Below are 22,729 nucleotides of genomic sequence, written 5' to 3' on the forward strand. Positions count from 1 at the left end.
CTACCAGGACAGTCAAAACAGTCACCAACATTTTTTTATGCCGGGAGCAAGAGAAAAATAGTTGTAAATGCTAATAGTGAATCAATCAAGCCAACGCATTTCATGAACAAACCACCGATCTCTGTTGTTCACTGTCAGAAAGAAAATAAACCACCAATAAAAAGAAATAAATTTGAAACAACTGAAAGGGATAACCAGGCATCAGATTTAACTTCTACTCATTCAGCTAAAATCAAAGATTCAAGTATAAAATATGAAAATTGTGTGTTTCATGGCAATATTGTTAATAATTTTTATTACTCGCAAAATAATGACCAAGCTTCATAAAACTATAATAAAAGTTCGTTTTACAAATTAATAAAAAATAAGTATTCCAGAAAAATAACTACATTTATTTATTTAGATGTATTTGATTTGAAGCCTGCCCCCGACCATACATACTTTTAATCCTAAATATTGGATCCGGCGCATCATTCATGAACTTCATAATTTCATCCCATGTGAACACAGCAGATTTCTTTGGTTTATAACCTTTGGCTTTATTTTTAATTATATTTATTAACTTGTAATACTTGCTTAAATCAATGTTCTCTCTTGTGTATAATATGTTTTTCAACATTGAGTACACACTCCACAACGTTGCCGGACTTAACCTTGTTTGTAAACTTTGAAAATATACTATAAGATTATCTTCTTCGGATTGTGACAATGCATTTTTATGTTCCGTTTTCCATTTTTTATATGTTTCGTACACAAGTAGGTATCTCTCGGCAGATTTCTTAGGTAAGGTGTCAGTTTCAATAATTAATTGCGCTTCGGCTTCAAAATTTCTGTTAACTTCATCTTCATCTGATGATTCATCGGATGATTCATTTGCACTCATAATTGTAGTAATAGCAATTTCTATTATGCACAATTCACAAAATTAGATAACTGTCAAATATTGGCATACATCAATTGCAAATAAATTTTAAGGTTAGAAATCAAGAGTAGTTAGCGGAGTGTGGTTAGAATGTTAATACAGAAGATAGAGGTTCTACTGTATGATGGGAACTTCTTTTATTGTATTAATGCGCGCGAATAAGTTTCTATGTAACAGAGTGAGCGACTCTCGACTTTCGGCCGTCTTGTGTATTGTGTACCAGTCTCATCAGTGTACCTTTCGGCCCGCTGTCGCAGAGCGCATGCGCGACACTATCACGGCATAAAAGTTAGGCTTTCTGCCGTAAGATGGAAGCCGGAACGACGTACTTTCGGCCTAGTATTGAGAAAAAATATTATCAGTTATTTAGAAAATTGATAAGAAAAATAGCGTCTTAATCATTTATAATAAAATTGCAAAAAGAAAAGAAAAAAATAAGTTGTTTGTTTAAATTAAGTATATAACATTCAATAATTTAGTGATATAAAATAACTTTTGACATAATTTTTAATAAGAAATATATTATTGATACAAAAAGTGCGTCTACTATATAATTATTACTGCTATATATAAATAAAAAATACCAAAATCACTAATCTATTGTTAATTTGCACATAAAATATTTATTTCAATTTCAGATAATTTAATTAATAATAATTAAAATAATCAAGACACTGTAATATACTTACAATCTGTCGAAAGATGGTGCCACTTCTTTTAGATTGATACAATTATTTTGTTTGCTTCAAATTTTTCTTTTTTGTAAACCTCATTGACATTCTTTTCGCTTCATTATAAATGTAGTTGTTTTTATAATTTTCTCGTTGGGTTCCATTTAATATTTTATTAATAAATTTGCACCATTGAATAATAAACTCTTGTGCAGTTTCTTCTATTAAATAATCAAGTAGCGTGGTACAATGTGTTGAAATTCTTGTAAATACTTCTAAATATAAAATACTTTTTAATTTCTTCTTGATTTCTGTTTCATAGAAGAAGTTTACAAATTTCAATTCTGCAACTTGAAATGCGTGCTTTATAGTTCTTAAAATATCCTCATTTTTTAGTCATTGTACACATTCTGCACATTGCATTACAATTTTATTCGTTATAATATTTTTTATTATTTTATCTGTATCCACGAAAATATAACAGTTTGTCGCTGATGGTATTGAAGAATCTGTACATTCAGTTTCTTCTTCTTTTTCGTCGTTTTCACAACTTGCAGCTGTAGAAATCATTTTTGATAGCGATAATGATGTCCCTTCATCATTTTCCTTACAATTAGAAGAAATAGAATGCTTAGATGTCAAGTTGGTCGTCACAAGCGTCTTGAAAGAAGCACAGAATTGATATGAGGTTGGATTATTGTTTCTGTGCCCGTGATCTCTAATCTGACTGAAACAGTTTTCTACAAGATCTTGATTCAGATATCTTAAATTGAATAAAGAAAATCCACATTTTTGCAGTATATTCCACACATACTGTGCCCCTTTGATAGTCCATATCCAATTCGTTAGACATTTTGCATTATGTCGTATATGTTTATGGGTTGTATTTTCAATAAAATCTATTTGCCGAATTTTATTAACAGCATTTTGCCAAAATGAAATGTGTTTACTTACTGGACTTATAATACATGACAATTCCTTATTTTCTTTTTTGTTAAAGGAGTCAAACAATTTATCGAAAAATAATATTATGTCTGCTGTTATTGCAGCACTGGCTGGTAGGCACATTTCCCCCTTTACGGTATTCACAATACCTGTAATAAAAAACAGCATTTGAGTATTATGTCCGTTGTATTGTATTACATAACTTAAATAAACATATTTATTATTTTATTTGGCAATAATGAATGCACTTTACCTTTATTCCATGTAAGTACGATGTTTATAAAATTTGCCACGGTATGGCTGATTACTTGCGTTGCATATTTCACTTTCATTTTTGGAATGAGATTCGGGAAAATGTGTCTGTCATTTAACTTTGGCATCTGTCGCTGTTTTAGAAAAGAATATATATCCATTTTATATGCTATTACAATATCGTTCATTATGCAAATTGTTTTTCCGATTCTTTCTTACACTTATTATTAACCAAATCTTTCGTTAATAAATTATTACGTACACTTTTCTGTAGGTGCACATAGTCGTAAAGAGGAACGATCTCATGGTTTCCAATAATAAATTTATTTTCTGCAATAAAAATAAAGCCTAATGAGCATATATTACATGATATGTAAGAAATAGTTACAAAAGAAACGAATTAAGTATTATAATTTATATAATTAAATAACAAACTACAATTTACTTACTAGAATTATTATGCTGCTTATACCGTAGATTATTAGTCTCTTTTATCAACATATTAATTGCTGCGATATTTTGCCCTCCCTGCTGATCGCATACGGTTGCCACAGGTTTGAAGCCACATTTTATAATTACTGTTAACCATTGCTTTATACATCTTATTAGTTGAGCAGTACGAGTTGCACTATTACAAGAGCCATAGCCAATAGGCATATGATTACCAGATGCAAGACATCGAATGTAAAACATGATTGCATGGTCAGCAAATTTTCTCGTTCTTCGCATCCCCGAATCTTCGATTCCAACTATTTTATCTTTACTTCTGTCATAATGTAGGGCAGGTTGCAATGACATTTCATCCCAAATTAATACTACATGTAAATCTTTGGGATCTATTTCTGTTGCGACTAATTTCAAATATTTGAACATGATATTATTGCACCCAGTGTCTAAAGGAATAGTTTGCAATTGTTTATTCAAGGTAGTTATTGAAGGACACAATAGATATTTGGAGAGAAATTTGTATGATAAGCGGGATCTATGGCAAATTCCTATGCAAAATATCTTTTCTTCAACCGTAAAACGTCTGGCCTGTTAATAAATTAAAAAAATATTTTTCAAAAATTATATCAACATAATATATCAATGAAAAGAATATTACATGTATTTATCACATCTAGATATTCATACATCATTTTGATATGATTTCTCAACTCGGAAACGTAGTTAACTGCAAGCGAAAAAACGTTATTGACGACTTGTGTAAGTGTGAATTCAAAAAGAATAGTCAACTATAATTTTTAATTTCTTGGGGCTTAGGTTCGGTTTGACCATCTCCGATTAACGCAATCTTCCAATTAAGTACGACATATCCAATGAACTGTACAATCGTATTTGTCCTTAAGCAGTGCAATTGATCAGTTCCACTGGATTTGTTACTTAATCGGAGGCTCGCGTTAATCGGAGAAACCGGCCCTTAGAATTTAAAACATCTATTGTACACCGGAACTAACAATGATAGCTATTACATATTTATGATAGTAAAAATATAACATAATGTTAGTAAATATATAAATATACAAAGCATAAAGCGGGACCTACAATAAGAATTTGAGGTGTAAAATTCATACTTTAAGCCTTAAGCTGTAAGAAATTGACAAATCATAGTTAAATATTTTTTTCACATACAACTGTGATTTGTCAATTTCTTACAGCTTAAGGCATAAAACGTAATTTTTCACCTTAAATTCTATCATTGTAGACTCCTCCTAATCTATACACACATTTCATATAAATATTCTATAAAGAAATTATGAAAAAGTTATTGAACAATACTTGTATTTATGAAAAAAAAATTAGAAAATTATATAGGGATATGATCAAAATTTTATTTAAAAAATGCCGTGATATTTCCCGGATTTTCCTGGTAATTATTGACTACGTTTATACGACGGCTTAAAATACAATTTAATATAACTACTGTACATTATTTAATCTAAAAATTTTTTTTCATTTGAATAAATTTTTTAATATATATATTAGAAACTGTAGTTTAAGTATACAAAAACTCATATTTACATAATTATAATGATCAAATTCCTGATTGTAATGTAAAAAATTCCATAAAAATTGCAAGTGTTGTCAGAGACTAAATACTCTGTTTTATTATAATGACCAGAAATGTTTATACGATAGTAAGATTAGATTTTCGATTAAGATTGGAAATGTACCTGTGGTGCTTTATCATGGTTCCTTATGAGCATATTCATAAAATTCTGCCGTACATGTGCTGTTGTATCTATATTCCCTTTATGATCATTTGTACATAATTGTATTGTTCGTGACCTGTTGTTTTTTTTTTCGCTACGTTAGTAAGTCTCTTTAATCGTCTATAAGCTTTCTTCATTTTTACTATTTTTTCGTATAATTTCTTCGCTGTAGGACTTAATAAATTTTTACGAGTAATTTCTTGAAAATTGGGTCTTGCACATAATTTTAATCGTGCATTTTGTTCATTAAATGTCTTTTGAATATTCTCGATATCTTTTTGTTGTTGCCTTAACGCAAATGATGTTGCTTCTTTATACTTTTGCAGTTCAATTTGCTGTTCAGCTAATGCTTTTTCATTTTTTTCTTGTCGCAACAACATATTGTTTTGTTGTTGCAACGTCTCTTGTTCGTGCAACAATGTTTCTTCTTGTCTGTTCAATGTCTGCTCATGTTGTTCTTCATGTCGTTCTATATGTTGTTTTCCATGTTCATTATAATCGACATTAATATTATCAAATATATATTGTGATACTTCTGATATGTGCAATGTCTGCTCATGTTGTTCTTCATGTTGTTCTATATGTTGTTTTCCATGTTCATTATAATTGACATTAATATTTTCAGATGTATGTTGTGATACTTCTGATATGTGCAATGTCTGCTCATGTTGTTTTTCATGTTGTTCTACATGTTGTTTTCCATGTTCATTATAATCGATATTAATATTTTCAAATACATGTTGTGATACTTCTGATATGTGTTGTGACACAAGCACAGATGGGACTACAAAGTGCAGTAATATTCTTCTTGTTGGAGAACCGCTGTAATCATCATCACGAAAATGCTTATAACATATTCTTAATTTTTTAATTTCACTTTCATCTTCTAATTGTTTCATATTCAATTTTTGAAACCATTTCTTGCGACGTTCGACATCCTTTGGGAACGCATGAGAGGGAACGTTTTTTCTCGACCGACATTCCGAGACAAAACATTTTCTCACCATATTACCAAATTTATAGCGAGGGTAATTTATAGTGGTAATAATGCGACTTAATAACAGCAAGTAATAATAATATTGTGAAATGTACTAACAGAACGCCAATTGAGATAATAAATCAGTTACCACATTACTCACCAGTTAATTAGCAATTATAGCTTCTTGTTAATCTGATTGGATCAAGTCGGATATTCAAAGCACGTAATATTGGATAACACTTGATTATTTTAATAACAGTAATGAACAGTAACCTCAACCTGTGTAATGCGTGGTCACGCGTAATCAAAAGGTAAATACCGACTGATACCGACAGCCATATTGATTATTAGTTCAGCTCTTGTGGGTGACATACAGCGAGGGCGCCACAAACGCTGGCTCCTCCAAAACCATGGGAGATTGTAGCTCCTGGTGCCCGTCCTTTACGGCTACCGGGATCGGGGGTGGTGGCTGGGTCCCTTCCGCCCGTAGTGGTCGGACCTCGGCTGGTGCTGGTTGCGGCGGCGGCGGCGCAAGGATTCTCGTTGTGGCTGCCTTTGGCGGTGCCGTCGGGCCGGTGGTCCGTATCGGCGGAGGTCTCGCCGGCGCCGGCGGGTTGTTGGCCGGTGTCGGTGGCGGTGCTAGGGGTCTTGGACGGCCTCGTATGGCCTTCAGGTCGACTTTCGTCCTCTCCACCTTAGTTATCCTCGGCACGGTTTGCGGTTTCGGCTGGCTCAGTGGAAGTGGCGGGGTGGTGAGCCACTCTAATTTCCGCCGTTGCTGCTTGTCGGACCGCTGGATCGTGCAGCCGATTGTTGGCACGTTTTTCTGTGTCGGCGGTACGCCTGCGGGTTCGGTACTCTTGGCGAGGGCGGCGGCGGCGGCGGACCTTCGGTTAAAGAGCCTCGACCAAGTATGCCCGATGTCCGGGTGGGCCGGGTCATACTCCTCTGGCTCGACGAGGATCTTGTTGATTTCCTCGAGAATATCTCTCTCGATCGACGTTTCGCTCTGGACGGTAGCCATGGCTCGTCTGTGAGCTCGTTCGTTTTCGGCGCTGGTGTTTATTTTCCTTTTTGAGAGTGGGGCGATATGTTTTTCGCCTAATCTTCTGCTTCGTCGTCGTCCTCCGAATTTGTTTCGTTGTTATTGTTATTGCCGTTATCCCCCGGTTCCGTGTTGTCATCGTTGTCAGTTTCTGTTTCGGTATTGCTGTCCTCCTCGATGTCAGGTTCGTTGTTTTCGCCGGCGTCGGTTTCGGTGTCATTGCCCTCTTCGTTGTCGTTAGGCGCGGGGGCGGTGGGCGCGGGTTTTAAATCTTGTACGTGGATGTGGCGGCTTCACTTGCCGCTTCTGTCGCGGAGATCGACGATTACCGGTGATACAATTCGGCGCACCTCGAGGGGGCCGCGGAACTTTGGCGCTAGTTTGGCGTTAAATTCATCTGCGGCGGCTTTATTGGAGAGTGGGTATTCGCGTTTCCATACCCACTCCACGACTTTTAGTGCCCATTGTCGGCGTCGTAAATTATAGTATTTTTCCTGCCTCTGAAACGCTCGCGCCAAATGTATTCGTACGAGCTCGTAGGCCTCCTCGAGGTGTCGGCGCGTTTCGTCCGATGGAGCGGCCGCGGTGTTTGGAGCGGTCTCCCGGTTGAGAGGAGAGATTGGTTCTCGGCCGAATATGAGATACGCGGGGGTGTAGCCGGTGGCTTCGTGGCGAGCCGTATTGTACGCGAATTAGAGTTCGGGGATGCGCTCATCCCAATTACGGTGGTTTTGGTCGACGTATTGCGAAATCATTGTTTTTACAACCCGGTTTGTTTGCTCGACCGGGTTGCAATGCGGCGCGTGAACCGGTGCGTATACGTGTCGGACGTCATGGGCGGCGAGCATTTTTGCGAGTTTGCTGGAACAGAGCTGCGTGCCGTTGTCCGATAATATCGTGTCGGGGCAACCGTGGCGGAATATAATCGCTTCGGCGATGTGCGTGGTTACGGCGGTGGCGGTGGCGCGACGCAGGGGGCGCATCTCCAACCACTTGGAGAAGTGGTCCTGCATTGTCAGGAGCCATGTGTGGCCTTGCTTCGATCGCGGCAGCGGTCCGATTAGGTCACCTGTCGAAGGTGACCTGTTGCCACGGGCGGGTGACGGACGTGGCGTGCAGTGTTCCCGCCGGTCGGGTTTGTGCTTTAGACACCAAGGGCAGTTTTGTACATATTGTGCGATTTCCCGGAACATGCCGGGCCAGTAATATAACTGGGCGACGCGAGCCATCGTTTTCGCGATGCCGAGATGTCCGGCGGTGGGGGCGTCGTGATTTCGGTGGAGGATCTCGGGGCGCAGTTCCTTAGCCACGCATTCCTTCCATTGGGCTTCGGGCGGGGTTTCGTTAAAGTCGAGGTTGTGCAATATGTGCCGGTACAGTTTCCCGTCCCTCACCTCGTAATCGGGATGTTCCCGGGGAGTGTTTTGCACCGCTCGTAGCGTCCGGCGGCACCACGATCAGCGAGGCGGGGTCGTGACGGCGGCGGCGGTGTTTTGACGCGACAGGGCATCCGCGACCCGGTTGAGGGCTCCCTTGCGGTACTTGATGTCCATATCGTATTGTTGGAGCTCGAATGCCCAGCGTCCCAACCTGCCGGTGGGTGCATCTAATTTTTGCAGCCAGCGGAGGGATTGGTGGTCGGTAATTACTGTGAATGAGTATCCTTCTAGATACTCGCGCATTCTCCGGATTCCCCAGATTACGGCAAGGCATTCGAGCTCGGTCGCGCTGTAATTCCGTTTGGCCTGATTTAATGTGCGGCTGGCGTATGCGATAACTCTCTCCCCCTCCGGAAAGTTTTGCGTGAGCACGGCCCCGAGGCCGGTCGTGCTTGCGTCGGTTTGTAGGATGAAGCGGCGCGTGAAATCTGGGCACGTGAGGACCGGCGCGGAGGTCAAGGTATCTTTTAATTTCTTGAACGCGGTATCCTCTGCCTCCCCCCAGCTCCAGCGGGCGTGCTTTCGCGTCAGGGCGGTGAGCGGCGCGGCGATGGTCGCGAAGTCTTGGATGAATCGTGAGTACCACGATGCTACCCCCAGGAATTGCCGGATTTGTTTTACGGTTTTCGGCCGCGGCCACTGGGCGACTGCCCGCACTTTCTCCGGGTCGGTACGGATCCCTTCGCGATCGACTATATGGCCGAGGTATTGTAGGCGGTCGACGCAAAATCTGCATTTGTCCGGGTTGAGTCGTAAGCTTGCTGTGCGGAGGCGCCGGAATACTTCGCGTAAAATCCGGAGGTGTTCCTCGAATGTTTCCGAGATAATGATAATATCGTCGAGGTATACGAAGACGTGCGGTTCGAGTTCTGCCCCGAGCACGGTATCCAGCAGCCGCTGGAATGTCGCGGGAGCGGAGTGTAGGCCGAACGGCATTACTTTAAAGTGGTAGAGCCCCTTCCCTGGTACGGTGAACGCAGTGATCGGTCGGCTGGGTGGGGTGAGCGGCATTTGCCAGTACCCGCTCTTGAGGTCGAGCGTCATCAGGTATTTTGACCCGCGTAATTTGTCGAGCGTCGCGGTGATTTGAGGGAGGGGGTAGGCGTCGGTCTCGGTCGCGTCGTTACCCGTCTAAAATCGATGCAGAATCGGTGGCTCCCGTTTTTTTTTCGTACCACGACCACCGGGGAGCTCCACGCGCTATTCGATCGCTCTATTACCCCTTCCCGTTCCATTTTTTCGACTTCGGCGTTAATGATGGCCTGCATGGCGGGATTGCGCGGTCGGTACCGTTGTTTAATCGGCTCGACGTTTTCTTTGACTCGGATGTGGTGGGCAGTTTTGTCAGTCGGCCCGCTTACTTGGTCGAAGAGCGGGAGTTCTTCCGCGAGGAATTCCCGGAGTTCCTTAATTTCGGCTGGGGTGTGTGGCGCGATGCTCTCGGTCATTGCGGTGGCGGGGGTCTGGTCGCGGGGTCCCGAATCGACGGGCGCGGGGATGGCGCGTCCTAACTTCGCCCAGAAATCGACCCCGAGTAGTACCGCGCTTCTCAGGTTTGGCATAATCGTAAACGAATGCCAGATTGTTGTGCCGGTGGTCTGAATCGGTAGCCGGACGCGGCCCGGTAACGTGATATGCTGCCCGTTGGCGAGCTGGACTTGCCCTTCCTCCGGGGTCACGGGGAAGCCGAGGCTCTGCGCGAGTTGGGCGGTGTGCTCGTTGATGAAGGAGATGTCTGATCCGGTGTCGAGCAGGGCGTCCAGCGGACGGTCTCGGATGCGCGTCTTCAGGTGCGGCCGGGGCGTGAACTTTACGGGGAGGACCGGGGGGTGGCCGGAGTTTCCGCGGTCCCGGTGTTGTTTCCCGGAGGCGGGTGGCACTCCTTTGTCAGGACGCCGTCTTTGCCGCATTGCGAGCAGAATTTATGGGCGGGGAGCTGGCAGTCGAAGCGCGTGTGCCCGCGCTGTTTGCAGCGCCAGCAGCACTCGCTTCGGTTGTATACGGCGGCGGTAGTCGGTGGGTCGGCGACGGTGCTTTTCGCGGCACTGTGTTTCCTGCGATTTTGCTGCAGTCGCTCGAATTCCCCTGCCCGCTGCTGCAGCTCCCGGGGACTGCGCACATTGCTCCGCCAGATGCGGCTTTGATAGTCGGGGTGCATGTTTTCGTAGAGCTGTTCGACTTGTTCTTCAGTCGAGTAGCCTCCCGCCCTACGCATAAGGGTCAGTATTTACGTCGCGTATTTTAGGTACGGTTCCCCCTCCTTCTGTACGCGGTCACGGATTTTGTTTGCTAGCTGCAGTCGGTATCGTCGCGGCAGGAATGTATCCTTAAAATCGGTTATGAACTCCGCCCAGCGGGTCCAGTTGTCGCGGTTATTCCGGTACCACAGTAAGGCGTCCCCCCGGAGTAATTCGGGCAGCCCGCGTAGCCAGTGCGCGTCGGAAAACTCGTAGGCGGCCCGCAGTTCGTCGATTTGCTCCATAAATGCCCACGGGTCCTTCCCTTCAAAGTGCAACCCCCACTTTCGCATTTGATTCATGATTTTGGTGGACGGGTTACTCGGGGGGGTCGGTGTGTATCACTGTTACCGGGGTGAGCGGAGGGTCTTGATTTAGGGTTATAGCCGGGGGCGGGAGGTGGAGGGTGTCCCGTGCTTCGAACATCTCGGGCTTTTCGTCGATGAATTTACTCAATCGTTTCCGGAGGTCGTCGAGGCTGCCGACGGTGTCGAGTCCGAGCATTTCCATTTTGTACGCGAGGTCGCTCTTACTAAGCCGGTAGTAAAACTCCTTCATCTTGCCGTTCTCCCGGGTCTGCTTCTTACGGTCGTGTCCCTGTTCGGGCGCCATAAAACAACCTGACTCCGAAGCGCGGATCTAGCTTGCGGCGGGTCGGGGTTCGAAGGAGGTGCGGAGAAGCAGACGGGTGGCGAGGTTAGCAAAATGAAGTCGTGCCTCGATTAACTGACAATAATAACGTTTATTATTTTACAATATACCCTCGCTACATTTGCAAGGGGTCGGCACGCGTGTACCGCTTTGGCGGGGTTCGCTCGCGTGTGCCCGCGCGGTTTTCGACGGTTGGGCGTGCGCGTGAGGCGTCGTTGGTTCGGCCGCGGGTGGCGCGGGGAAGCCCGCGGTATGTGCGGGGCGGAGCCGGCGCTTTTCGTTTGTCGCGTGGGCCGGATCGCGTGGTGGTAGGATCGGTCCGGGTGGTGCCAATTTCCTGGTCGGCGTGGCCCGGAGCGCGGAAAAATGGCGCGAGGCGCGGCGGCGATATGAATCGAGAAGCGTGGGTAACGCGGTTGAAGCGGGTCGTCGGCCGAGACACACTCGGCGAAGACAGAGAATGCCGGAGGCGCTCTATCCTCTTGTCCGGACAGGCTTCGGGTGATTCGGATGACTGCGCAAAGCTGGTCGTTTAGCCGAGACACACTCGGCGAAGACGGAGAATGCCAGAGGCGCTCCACCTTGCGTTCGGACTGGCTTAGTGCAGGAATCCAAGAAGCTTTGGCTAACCGAAAGGAGCTGGTCCTTTGCCGAGACTCACTCGGCGAAGACAGAGAATGCCAGAGGCGCTCGACCTTCGGTTCGGACTGGCTTGGTGCGGGAACTCAGGATCGGTTTGGCGGAACGACGGGTGATCGGGAATCGCGCTCTGTGCCAGCGACGCCGGGCTTCTTCTTCTTTCTTTCTTCTTTGCGTTCCTAGTGGATCTCCGGCTCAACAGGCCATGGTACCACGCTTTCCATACAAGACAGTGGATCCAGTGGCGGGGAGCACTGGAGCCCTCTTGTGTCAATTACAGGAGGCTTTAAGCCGATTCAGTTATTACTTTGACCAACTGAGAGGTCGATAACTATTCAAAAATAAAAAATGTGCCATGCGCAACTATCTACAACCAGAGATCACAATCCTTAATAAAGGAGAGTATTGCCTTAACAATCTTGTAATTTAAGTTACTATATAAATATAGGCAAGAAAAAGGAGCCAAGAGTTTAAGGTCAAAAAGAAATCGTAAAAACCTAGATCTACTACTATCAAACCGGTTACATGCCCAGACTAAGTGATCAACATCTTGATACTCACAGCCACAAGGGCATGAGGGGGATTCGCCGATATCAAACTTATACTTAATAACGTTAGTATATGGGTAACCAGCAAGCAAACGAGCCATAAATCCAAAATCTCTCCTGTTAATTCTAAACTTTGATAGAAATGACAGATTCAAATTTAGATCGGCCAGATTTTCCATGTAAAACCTGCCCAATCCATTATTAATACGGTCCAAGAACCCCGCATCAATATCGTTGTAAGCATACAAAAGATGAGATGAAATATACTTATGAGAAATTTTGTTACTAAGTAAGGAGCCACTTAGCGAAGCCTCCTTAGCAGCCGAGTCGGCCTGCTCATTACCCAAAATTCCCTTATGTGCAGGACACCATGGAAATCTAACCGTCAAGCCGCTACGGCGGCAAGACAGAGCTTAGACTCTAAATTCGGAACCAAAGGGCTAAGTTTGCCATTGCTAAATGGTTTAATATTTGCGATAGTTTGCAAGACGCTCCACGAATCCGTACATATGTTAACATGTTCCCACGAATTGACCAGCGTCAAATCGACAGCAGCAATAATCGCCAGAGCCTCCGCGGGGAAAGAGCTTGTATATCTATTCAATTTACTTCGTTGAGTAATATTTCTAAAAGCGAGGAAATCTTTAAAGGAAAAGTAAGACCTCACATGGAGCCAAGTCTCCTGCAAACACACTACATCGAAATCATTAATCATATTAGAAAATTCTTGAAATTTACCCGTAATACCCCTGCTGTTCCACTACATAATCTTCATAACTTATGCCCTACTGAAGTTTACTAAACAAAACACGCAGATACTGCGACACGGTATGAGCCCTTATATGTTCGGATTTTTCACTATTATATAACATTCGTATATCATTAAGAATAATATCGGGATTCGGGAATAAACCAGATAATGAAGGCAAAACATATTCTGAAATCAAATCCGAACGAGGTTCGATTTGGAGGTCCATAGCCTCGCCAGACATAGACCCTTCGCCGGAAGGACGTATAGTAGATTCCAAATCAGGGGGGGGAGGTGGAGACAATTCAGATCCATCGCTATCACTAGTCGATTGACTAATTCTCTTATTCTTACGACGAAGATTACCTTCCACAATCTCATTAGGAACCACCTTAATCCAGGCATAATAGGCTTGGGACCTAAACTCACTAATGGCCTGTTGGCAAGACTCTATGCCTCTAGACCTAACCAGTCTTCTCGACTGAGAGAAGGAAGAATTTGTATAGGCCATAACGGTATTTATTATCCGATGTGCTGAATAGGTAGGGCAAGAAAGATCAGATGAGACATGTTCACCCCTGCAATTGATACAGCAGAGAACCGAGTTACAGGCTTCAGACGTAAGGTGTGACAATCCACAGCTCACACACAAAGGTTTACCTCTGCAAGCAACCGCAGAATGTCTCTATCTATGGCAGTTATGACAGTTACGAACTTTATTAACAAAGGGAAAAACTCTACACTTAACTCTCCAAATATATACAAATTCCGGAAGGAGATTAGATGCAAAAGAGACTTTAATCGAAAACGAATCCTTGATTTCACTACTTGTTCTATCTCGATACTTCATTCTTTCAAGAGAGAGAATTTTCACCGGAGCATCAGGCCAAGAAGTACCATCCATAATTTCCTCACCGGAAAGGTGAATATCTACATTTCTGATAATTCCGGTTCTGAACAACTTATAATTAGGGATATAAACATACAAATCCGAGGGAAGGAGGTTTTTAGTTTCAACAAACGAATTAGCTTCCAAGTAATCCTCAAACTCGACTTTAATTAAATTTCTGCCAAGTCTTTGCAGGGTATTAATATTATATTTATTACATAAAAGTTTGCCAATTTTCATAGGGTGAGCATTACCAATATTATCAGACGAGTTAGAAACACTTTCAATATGAACCAAAAAAGGAGCAAAAATATTATCCGAATATCTATTCCCCAACTGAGACTGAATAAAGCGAAGTCTAGAAAAAGCCGGGTCATTATTCAATAGGACCAAGGCCGAGGACGAGGACGAAGACGACTCATTATTATCGTCCTTTTTAAGTCGCTTAGAAAAGTTACCATTTTTATTCTCCTTAGGGGAGGAGGGAGAACGATTCCCTCGATTCCCACCCTTAGTCATGATGAGTACACAATAAATCGGTATGCGTAAAATATATTTCCGCATATATTAGTAGACAAACAATAATAATAAAAACGAAATGAAAAATAATATTTTATTCACCATATAATATATTATTAGAGAAACAGAAATATCAGAATAAGAATAATAAGGAGTATGGAACAAGAATGCGAAGAAAAGACTCTCATAAATATTCTCGAATAGAACACACTGTTACAATAACACAAGAAGGAAGCAGCCCGCCTCTGAAAAACACGCAAAAACCAAGGCGAGCAACGGAATGTAAACACACAATTCGAAATAACGAGTTCCGAAAGAACCTATCGCAGGCAATAATATAAATATTAAACTATTTAGCTGAAAGAAAAATACAATTAAATCATAAATAATAAGGCATATAATGCAAAAAGTAACAATGTAAAGAACAAACATACAATGAATACTCCGAAATATTGCAAGTTCGTAATGTAATTAATAAAGCAAATGTAATGAAATGTTCTGATATGAACGGTATCCAAAATGTTCCCGAATAATAAATACAGATACAATAACGACAGCACATACAAGTATAGTACAAATTAACAAAATTTCAATAGATACTAGCTATTCTGAGGAAATAGTAATAACAATAGAAATAGAAAATCAAAAAACTCCAGAATGAATCTCAAAATGACTATAGTTAATTAATTAAATATATAAGCATAAGCAAGAAATCAGCGAATATGAGCATATAGGCGAAAACGAAGTAGTAAATATAGTAGCTTAACAGAGAAAATATCCGAAGTGAATTTTAAAGAACGGTAAGGCCAACGTACGGAATGCTCCAGAATGTATCTAAGAATGACGATAATTAACTAAAGAAGTACAGGTGAAAACGAAAATATAAACCCAAAGTATAATAGCAAAACGGAGTAAAAATATCTGGAGTAAATTTTATTTTTTTTAAAGAAAGGTAAGGCATATAAAGAACAGACATAGTTATCTCGCTCGTCAGCTCACAGAATGTCTTCAGCGTTCTCAAGTAAGCGGCCAATACTCCTGCGTCATGTGCTCCTCCAAGCCATTCCAGAAACACGTGCAAGCATTCCCATGCAAATGCGGAGCAGGATATATTGCGAAGCGCAAAGCAGGATATATGTGAAGCGAATAAAATAAAATTACGAAAATATATAAGCAGTAATCGGATAGAATCCGCCCAAAGAGAGTAAACTAGACACGTCCTACTCGGAGCATGTCTCAAGACGGAGTCCGACGCCGGGCTTATACATATACGCGTCGCGGCGGCGTCGCTGCGGCGTCGCGGCGCGGTGGGGGTAGCGACGGCGGTCGCGAGCGCCGGGACGGTGCGGCGGGACGATCGGTGGTTACGGCGTCCCGACGCTGCGATCGCGTTCGGCGGCGTTCGGCCGCCTTCGGCATCGCTCGGCGCGGTGAGGCGGTTGCCGCGTTAAGGGCCTTGGCACATAGAAAAACTTATGCAGTTAAACTTAAGCAGTAAGAAATCAACGGTATGGATTCGCTACCGCTTAGGGCCGTGCCTTAAGTTCTTAATTGTGATTGGCTGATTTGCTTACTGCTTGAGTTTTACTGCTTAAGTTTTTCTATGTGCCACGGCCTTAAGTCCGTTCGCGGACTTCCTAATATTATGTGTTTATTAAAAATATGGGCGCACTGTGCCCGGTCTTTACCCCGCGGATGGTCGGCGGGGTGGCTTCGGCGAGGTGTTTGCGCCGGAACGATGCATGTTTGGGGGTGCATCGTTACAAAGTAGGTAGTTTTATTTAAAAAATTGAAGGTGACATTTACGTGACCTTCAAGCAACTATTTAAGGTGAAACTAATGACACCATCTTATGTACCCCTTGAAACCATACAACTTTGGTCTGGAACATTTTTCTCTAAAATGTTGCGTTTACGAATAAATCGGGTGATACGGGTGGTCTGAGACACCCGGTATATGCAAAATAATTAAAAGATTCTAATTATTACGTATTGATAAGCACATTTATGATCGAAATTACAAATGACTGTTTTATAGACTTTCTTTAAATTATTAAATTTTTGTTAGTTATTGCTTGTTTTATCATAACATTTACTTTATAAGTTTTAATATTTTAATAACTTCTTGAATGTGTATACGTACTCATGAAGACTCTGGATTATTGTGTCATGTTTTCTATTTAAATGTCGTTTTAAATAGACATAATTCTTTACATATGATATTACTGTACCGCATTCATTACATTTTGCCTTATGTTCTGGTAAGTCCGAGTAATATTGCCGTAGCTTTTTAGGTAGTGTGAGGTCTTTATCGGGAAACATTCCGTGTCTACTTAATAAGTGTGTCCTTAATATTCTTCTCATGTTACCTTTCTGAGATATCCGAATTTCTTTTTAATATTCTCTGCATTTTACCAGTAAATGTTAAATTCTAATTGATCGAAATAATCCTACGACTCCCTGCTTTTTGGCCGTTCCCCTGAGTTTTATTAAAATCGAAATAGTATTACAGTTAAGAAATATAAAAAACTGATTTAGTAGTATCAAAGTAAATTTTTGAGCCTCTCGATATTTTATATTAATATTCGCCATTTTGAGTGAATAAAGTTAAGAGACGTATTATTAGTTAGATACAAATTTTTTGCAAGTGTATAATATACTATTTTAAATAATAAATGCAATTTTTATTCATAAAAAGATTTTGAAATAAAAAGCATATAAACAATCAAGATAAGGTTGACCCATAATTAGCACGAGTTAATATCCGTACATATTCGAAGAAAGCGCAGTGGAAGTATCATAACATTCGCCTTACCCTTATACTAATTAAATCTTTTGTGTAGGTACTTTTCGTATGCTCTGTTAAAAATTTATATGTAAATTTGATGCAAATGTGAACGGTAACAGACGATGAGACCTGTATCAAGTATCAAATTTGTATCTATTACACATATATTTGTTACCCTGAGTTTTACTCACCAGTACCAAGGCAAGATGACCACGTTGCTGCATGTTCATATTTTGGTTACTACGAAATAAGATATAAGTACAATTAACAGAAAATCGTGGCAGGCATTAACACGTAAAAGAAGGTTGCCTCTATTATAGTACAGACAGTCAATAACAATTAGTACGGATCTTTATCACTTCCAAACTCTTTTGATGAGTAGCATAGATTTTGGTCACAATTTTAGCATAACTCGATATAATTTTAGACATTTTAGCATAACTTAATTTCAAACTCTTCTTAAAAACATGTAATAATTATTAAATAAACAAATTGTTCATTATTTCAATAATACACATTAACGATAAGACTTTTGCCATTTTAAATTAATATAATTATTTGTTAGCAAATTTACATCCATTAAATGAACGTAAATGGGTACTTAAAATGTCACAAAATAATTCATGACAGCCATTTATTGATTATTATTTATGCTAATTACAATCAGAATTTGCAATATTTTCATTGAAATTTTTCTAAGTTTCTCACTCTAATCATGCCGGATCCAGAAAAAGTTACATAACATCGAATGGAAATAAAAAAGGACGACTCCCAATCAATATAGTATATATATTATACATATACACATATAGTTATTTATGCTAAATTTTCGCATTTGTATATTTATGAAATAATTAAAGAAAGGACATGAATAAAACATTACAGGCTATATAGAAATATTAGAGCCTGAAGCAATTTATTATTTTATAACAAGATATGCAACAAACATAGAGGTACATGACAACATAAATTCCGCATACTGCGTGATGGAAATTAGTAAGTTATAATTCCTCAATAAGAAATTCATTATGTGCAATACCACTATTATTGTAATATCGCGTTACTATATTAGAAAAAATATATAACAATTAGTAGAGAGAGAAATTAAACGTGAAGTAAAATGTTTCGGATCATGATTACTTAAAAGTGTCTCAACAGGATCAGAATTAAATTTTATCTCGTTGAGCGGAACCAATGACCACAAAAATGGTCACCTTTCAACGTCAATCAATTCTGCATCTCGTTGAAAGACGAAAATAAAACGATTTGGACAATAATTAAGAACGTAATTGTATCTACGATAACAATTACCGCTTAACATCCAGAGAAAAATATAATTCCTATCTATGTCACGAGTACGCTAGATATTTTTATACACTATTCAATCTTAACTTACACGCCATCTATTCCCCGTTTACATTTTATTTCTCGGAGTCGAGGACGTAAAATTACTTTGTCGTAATTGCGCCGATATGTGTCCATAAATTAAAGTAGAACAAATCCTGCACGGGATTTATAAATATACAGAGTGTTCCATACAATATTAATAGTAGAAGTACATTGTTCCATGAATCCTAAATCAATTTTTCCTTAACAATAAAATTATTTTATTTATGTGATTTATTTCAAGTACCTGCTTATATTCAACATTTAAAAACTTAAATATTTTTTTGTAAACTTAATTTTGAGCATGCATTAAATTTTTGTCTTGTTGTTAATTTAAAAACAATATTCTTTTTACAGATATTTTACTTTAACTTTTAAATGTTTAAAATATTTGATGTTAAAAATCCCAAAATTACTATCAATTTTTATTTGAATCTTCTTGTTAAGGAATAATCGTTTCTATAAATTCATTCAAGAATGTATCATTACTATGATTGCTATTCTTTACATTCTGTATGAATCAACAATAATAATACTGATATAGGCATCTTTCGAAAGATTTCGCTGACATGTACAATTGTAATCGGCGGAAGATATCTTCGAGTTAATCAAACTTACTAATTACACATCGTCAGTATAACGTGTCGTTTGCAACACAGGTCGGAAGACCCAAATCGTAAATGCACATATATAAATCAAAATTTTTTTGTAGTTATATTAAAATGCAACCTAAAAACAGATAGGTACTCGTGTTTCAATTAACAAACTTCTTTATATCTAATTAATGCACACATCTTTGTTTAAAAAATAAACAAAATTTAATAGTATTATATTTAAATATATCTATTTTTAAGCATGATTTTTTTAAGTACCAGTTTAATTAACATTTAGAAATTTAGACACATTTTTTATAAATCTAACTTTATGCATGTTAAACTCTTGTCTCATTAATAACAATTTCTTTTACAAAAAATTTAATTTAATGCGTAATATATATTATATACTTAAACATAATTTAGATTTTATTTAACATAATGCAGATTAAATTCTTTGAGTGATTTGATTGATTAATTTATGTATCGTATATTTGATATAAAAAATCGTCAATTAAACAATATTTCTTTTTTATATATAAAATTTTTCAAAATATATATTTTAGCAATAGATATGAAATATAGAATAAGAATTTTAGATAATTTAATTTTCCTATAATAACGCAAGCGTGAAATGGGCCGCTTTTCGCGCTTATTTTGAGTGAGCAAAACAATCCATTTCGCATCGATGACGTAAGCGTTGAGAAATGGAGCCATTTCTTAACTGTGGAGAAATGAAATTGTAAAACAAGCGCGAAAAGCGGCCTGTTTCACGCTCTTGTTAAGAAAAATAGTATGAACAACTCGTGGAAAGAAGAGTGGTCAAGCCCAAATGAGTGTGATGGTCGCACTCGCTTTGCTCGTGCGACAACTTCACACTCATTCAGAATCGACCACTTTTCTCACTAGTTGTACAATATACTATTTCTTACAGGAGAGTTATTCATAGAATTGCAACAAAAGTTTCGCAAAATACCGTTTATGAAACACTGTCGTAAAACTCTTTTTTCATACATTGTGTTCATTGTGTACACTTTGAGTTTACGCCCTCAATCGTAATTGTATATCTGCGACATGCGGCTTGCGACCTGCGTTCAACGCACGCAATTCTGAATCTTGTAATATATAGCGGCAAAATATAAATGATAGGATATATATAACGAACTACGTTGACTAGACCAAGATCTTATGACATTAGAGCTTATGACATGTAAAAATAATTATAATAACGTAGCCTTAATTAACGGATTGATAAATTAACAGACGACAGCATACTTGCACCCATCATCATAACTGATAAACGCGTCTTCTTCTTTTTTTTTCTCGTTCTTAGATTTAGCTACATTGGTTAAATTATTTAGAGGAGACGTTTCGTAACAGTTTTGTTACCGTTTCTAAGAGCTGCTGTATTATTGTAAATCTGAAACACAAAGCAGAAAATATAGTTTACGATACGGTACCTTTCTAAATATTTGGGGAATCGACGCTACATTTTACCGTCAATTGTTCAGTATAATTATACGAAGAGCTAAGGACTAAACTTTATCTAAAGAACAACTTTTATTGCTGTATAATGTAATAGAATAACTTATATATACACACTCCTAATTTTATACTTGAAGTGAAAGAGAGTTTCTACATTATTTATTTACTTAACATTTCCCATTTAAAAAATAAAAACTTTTTATACACTTACATACTTATATGTATACCTAATGCATATAAATAGGACATATTTATATTATACATATGTGACGATGATATATATACGTATATACAAAGTGTCCTGTTTAACTCTTACATCTCAAATAACTTCGTTGCTTTTACAAATATGAAAAAGAAGTTAAGGAAGAAGTTGTATAGTTTTAAAGGAAAGATGCAAAAAGTTAACTACTTTTTTATATTTGTAAAAGTAACGGAGATATTTCAACTAAGAGTTAAATAAAACACCTCTTATATAATGCCATGACACCAATAAGAAATTATGTGCAATTATAAAAATTGCTTGAAAGAATATTTGAAGTGTATTTTTTTTAGAAAATTTACTGTTTGATCCTTTGTTACTATTTTTTTCTTAATAAAAATTAAAATAAAGTAGCTAAATATCAATAAAGAATAAATAATGCAAGATTGATTAAATATTTATGCATTTTATGCATTTCAATAAACTAGTTAATAAAACCAGTTATTGTAATTGAATTATGCGTATAGATAACTCAGTCAAACTGTCATCCCAAAGTTAGAATGCAGAATTTTATCGCTATTTCGTGCAATCGTCTATACACAATGGTAAGCAACTTTTCGATGACAATATGCCGCGGAGAAACTTTTAAAGCAGACTCTTGCGTCGCTATTGTCTCGTAGTTGCGAGGAAGATAATCCTTAGCTTTGTTTTAAATGTCACTTGGCACCCGTATGCAAGGAAAAAAATATTTTCACAGCATTAATAGTGCGGAATAATTCGTAAACGAGTGATTATAAGTATTAATTATAAAATATAGATAAAGTATAGAATTCAGAAGCGTAGATAAACTTTATTACGACAAGAGAGTAAGATATATCAATGTATATTACGCAAGTATACTGACAATGAGTACACTTAAATGCTCGATGCATCGCATGCAAAATAAATAGATAAAAGAATATATGATATTTTGCATATCAAAAATTTCTGCAAATGACATATGCCGCATTTATGATAGTTGTATAGAAGATACTTTGATGAACACTTTTACGAAAAAAGATAATTTTTTAATTTAATTTTTTTTATTTAATTAATTTTTTTTCTGCAAACACGAATTCTAATAATTAACTTGACACTTGATAAATACTAGAAGCGCAATCTTTCAGCTATTAGTTTTGCATAAAAAATGAATAAAGCGAAAAAGAGAATCTCGCAACATAAATGTTTGTTACTAATTGGCTGTCAACTGATCGAATTACCTAATGTTGCCGGCGAATCCACATCCACGCCGATCCTCTCGGTGTTATCAAACACCCTTACGAACGGGCTGTTGTCCTCGTACGGGGCTCTCGCCCACTTTTTGCCTCTCACCCCCACAAACATTCCCCGTAACTCCCATCGTGGATTTTTCTTACCGCGTATATCAAAATATCGGAAGGGCGATCGTTTTTCGACTTGGCACGAGGCTAGAGCATGTCTCCTATCGTTCATTCCTGCACGGGGAAAACACAACGTGGGCCAGTGTGACAATTTTGAGCCAAAAATCGTACGGCGTACGCGGACGGAGAAAAAAGAAGGGAAC

The 22,729-nt window shown here is 39.2% G+C and overlaps 1 protein-coding gene and 1 pseudogene across 1 annotated transcript in view; both read right to left on the minus strand.

Annotated features, from left to right (window-relative positions):
* Positions 1–2,678: 2,678 nt before the first annotated feature.
* LOC143904850 (uncharacterized) lies at positions 2,679–6,321 on the minus strand (annotated as a pseudogene).
* An 11,782-nt stretch (positions 6,322–18,103) lies between these two features.
* Tk (tachykinin) overlaps positions 18,104–22,729 on the minus strand; it is a 77,579-nt gene continuing 72,953 nt past the window's right edge. Inside the window, exons 6-7 of the mRNA XM_077419793.1 lie at positions 22,407–22,640; positions 18,104–20,883 (exon numbers count right to left, since the gene is read on the minus strand). Coding sequence (XP_077275919.1) covers positions 20,873–20,883; positions 22,407–22,640 — 245 coding nt within the window. The 3' untranslated portion in view covers positions 18,104–20,872. The remainder of the gene's footprint in view (positions 20,884–22,406; positions 22,641–22,729) is intronic.

This window comes from Temnothorax americanus, unplaced genomic scaffold (genome assembly GCF_048541705.1).
Source record: "Temnothorax americanus isolate GAGA-0224 unplaced genomic scaffold, ASM4854170v1 Scaffold59, whole genome shotgun sequence".
NCBI lineage: Eukaryota > Metazoa > Arthropoda > Insecta > Hymenoptera > Formicidae > Temnothorax > Temnothorax americanus.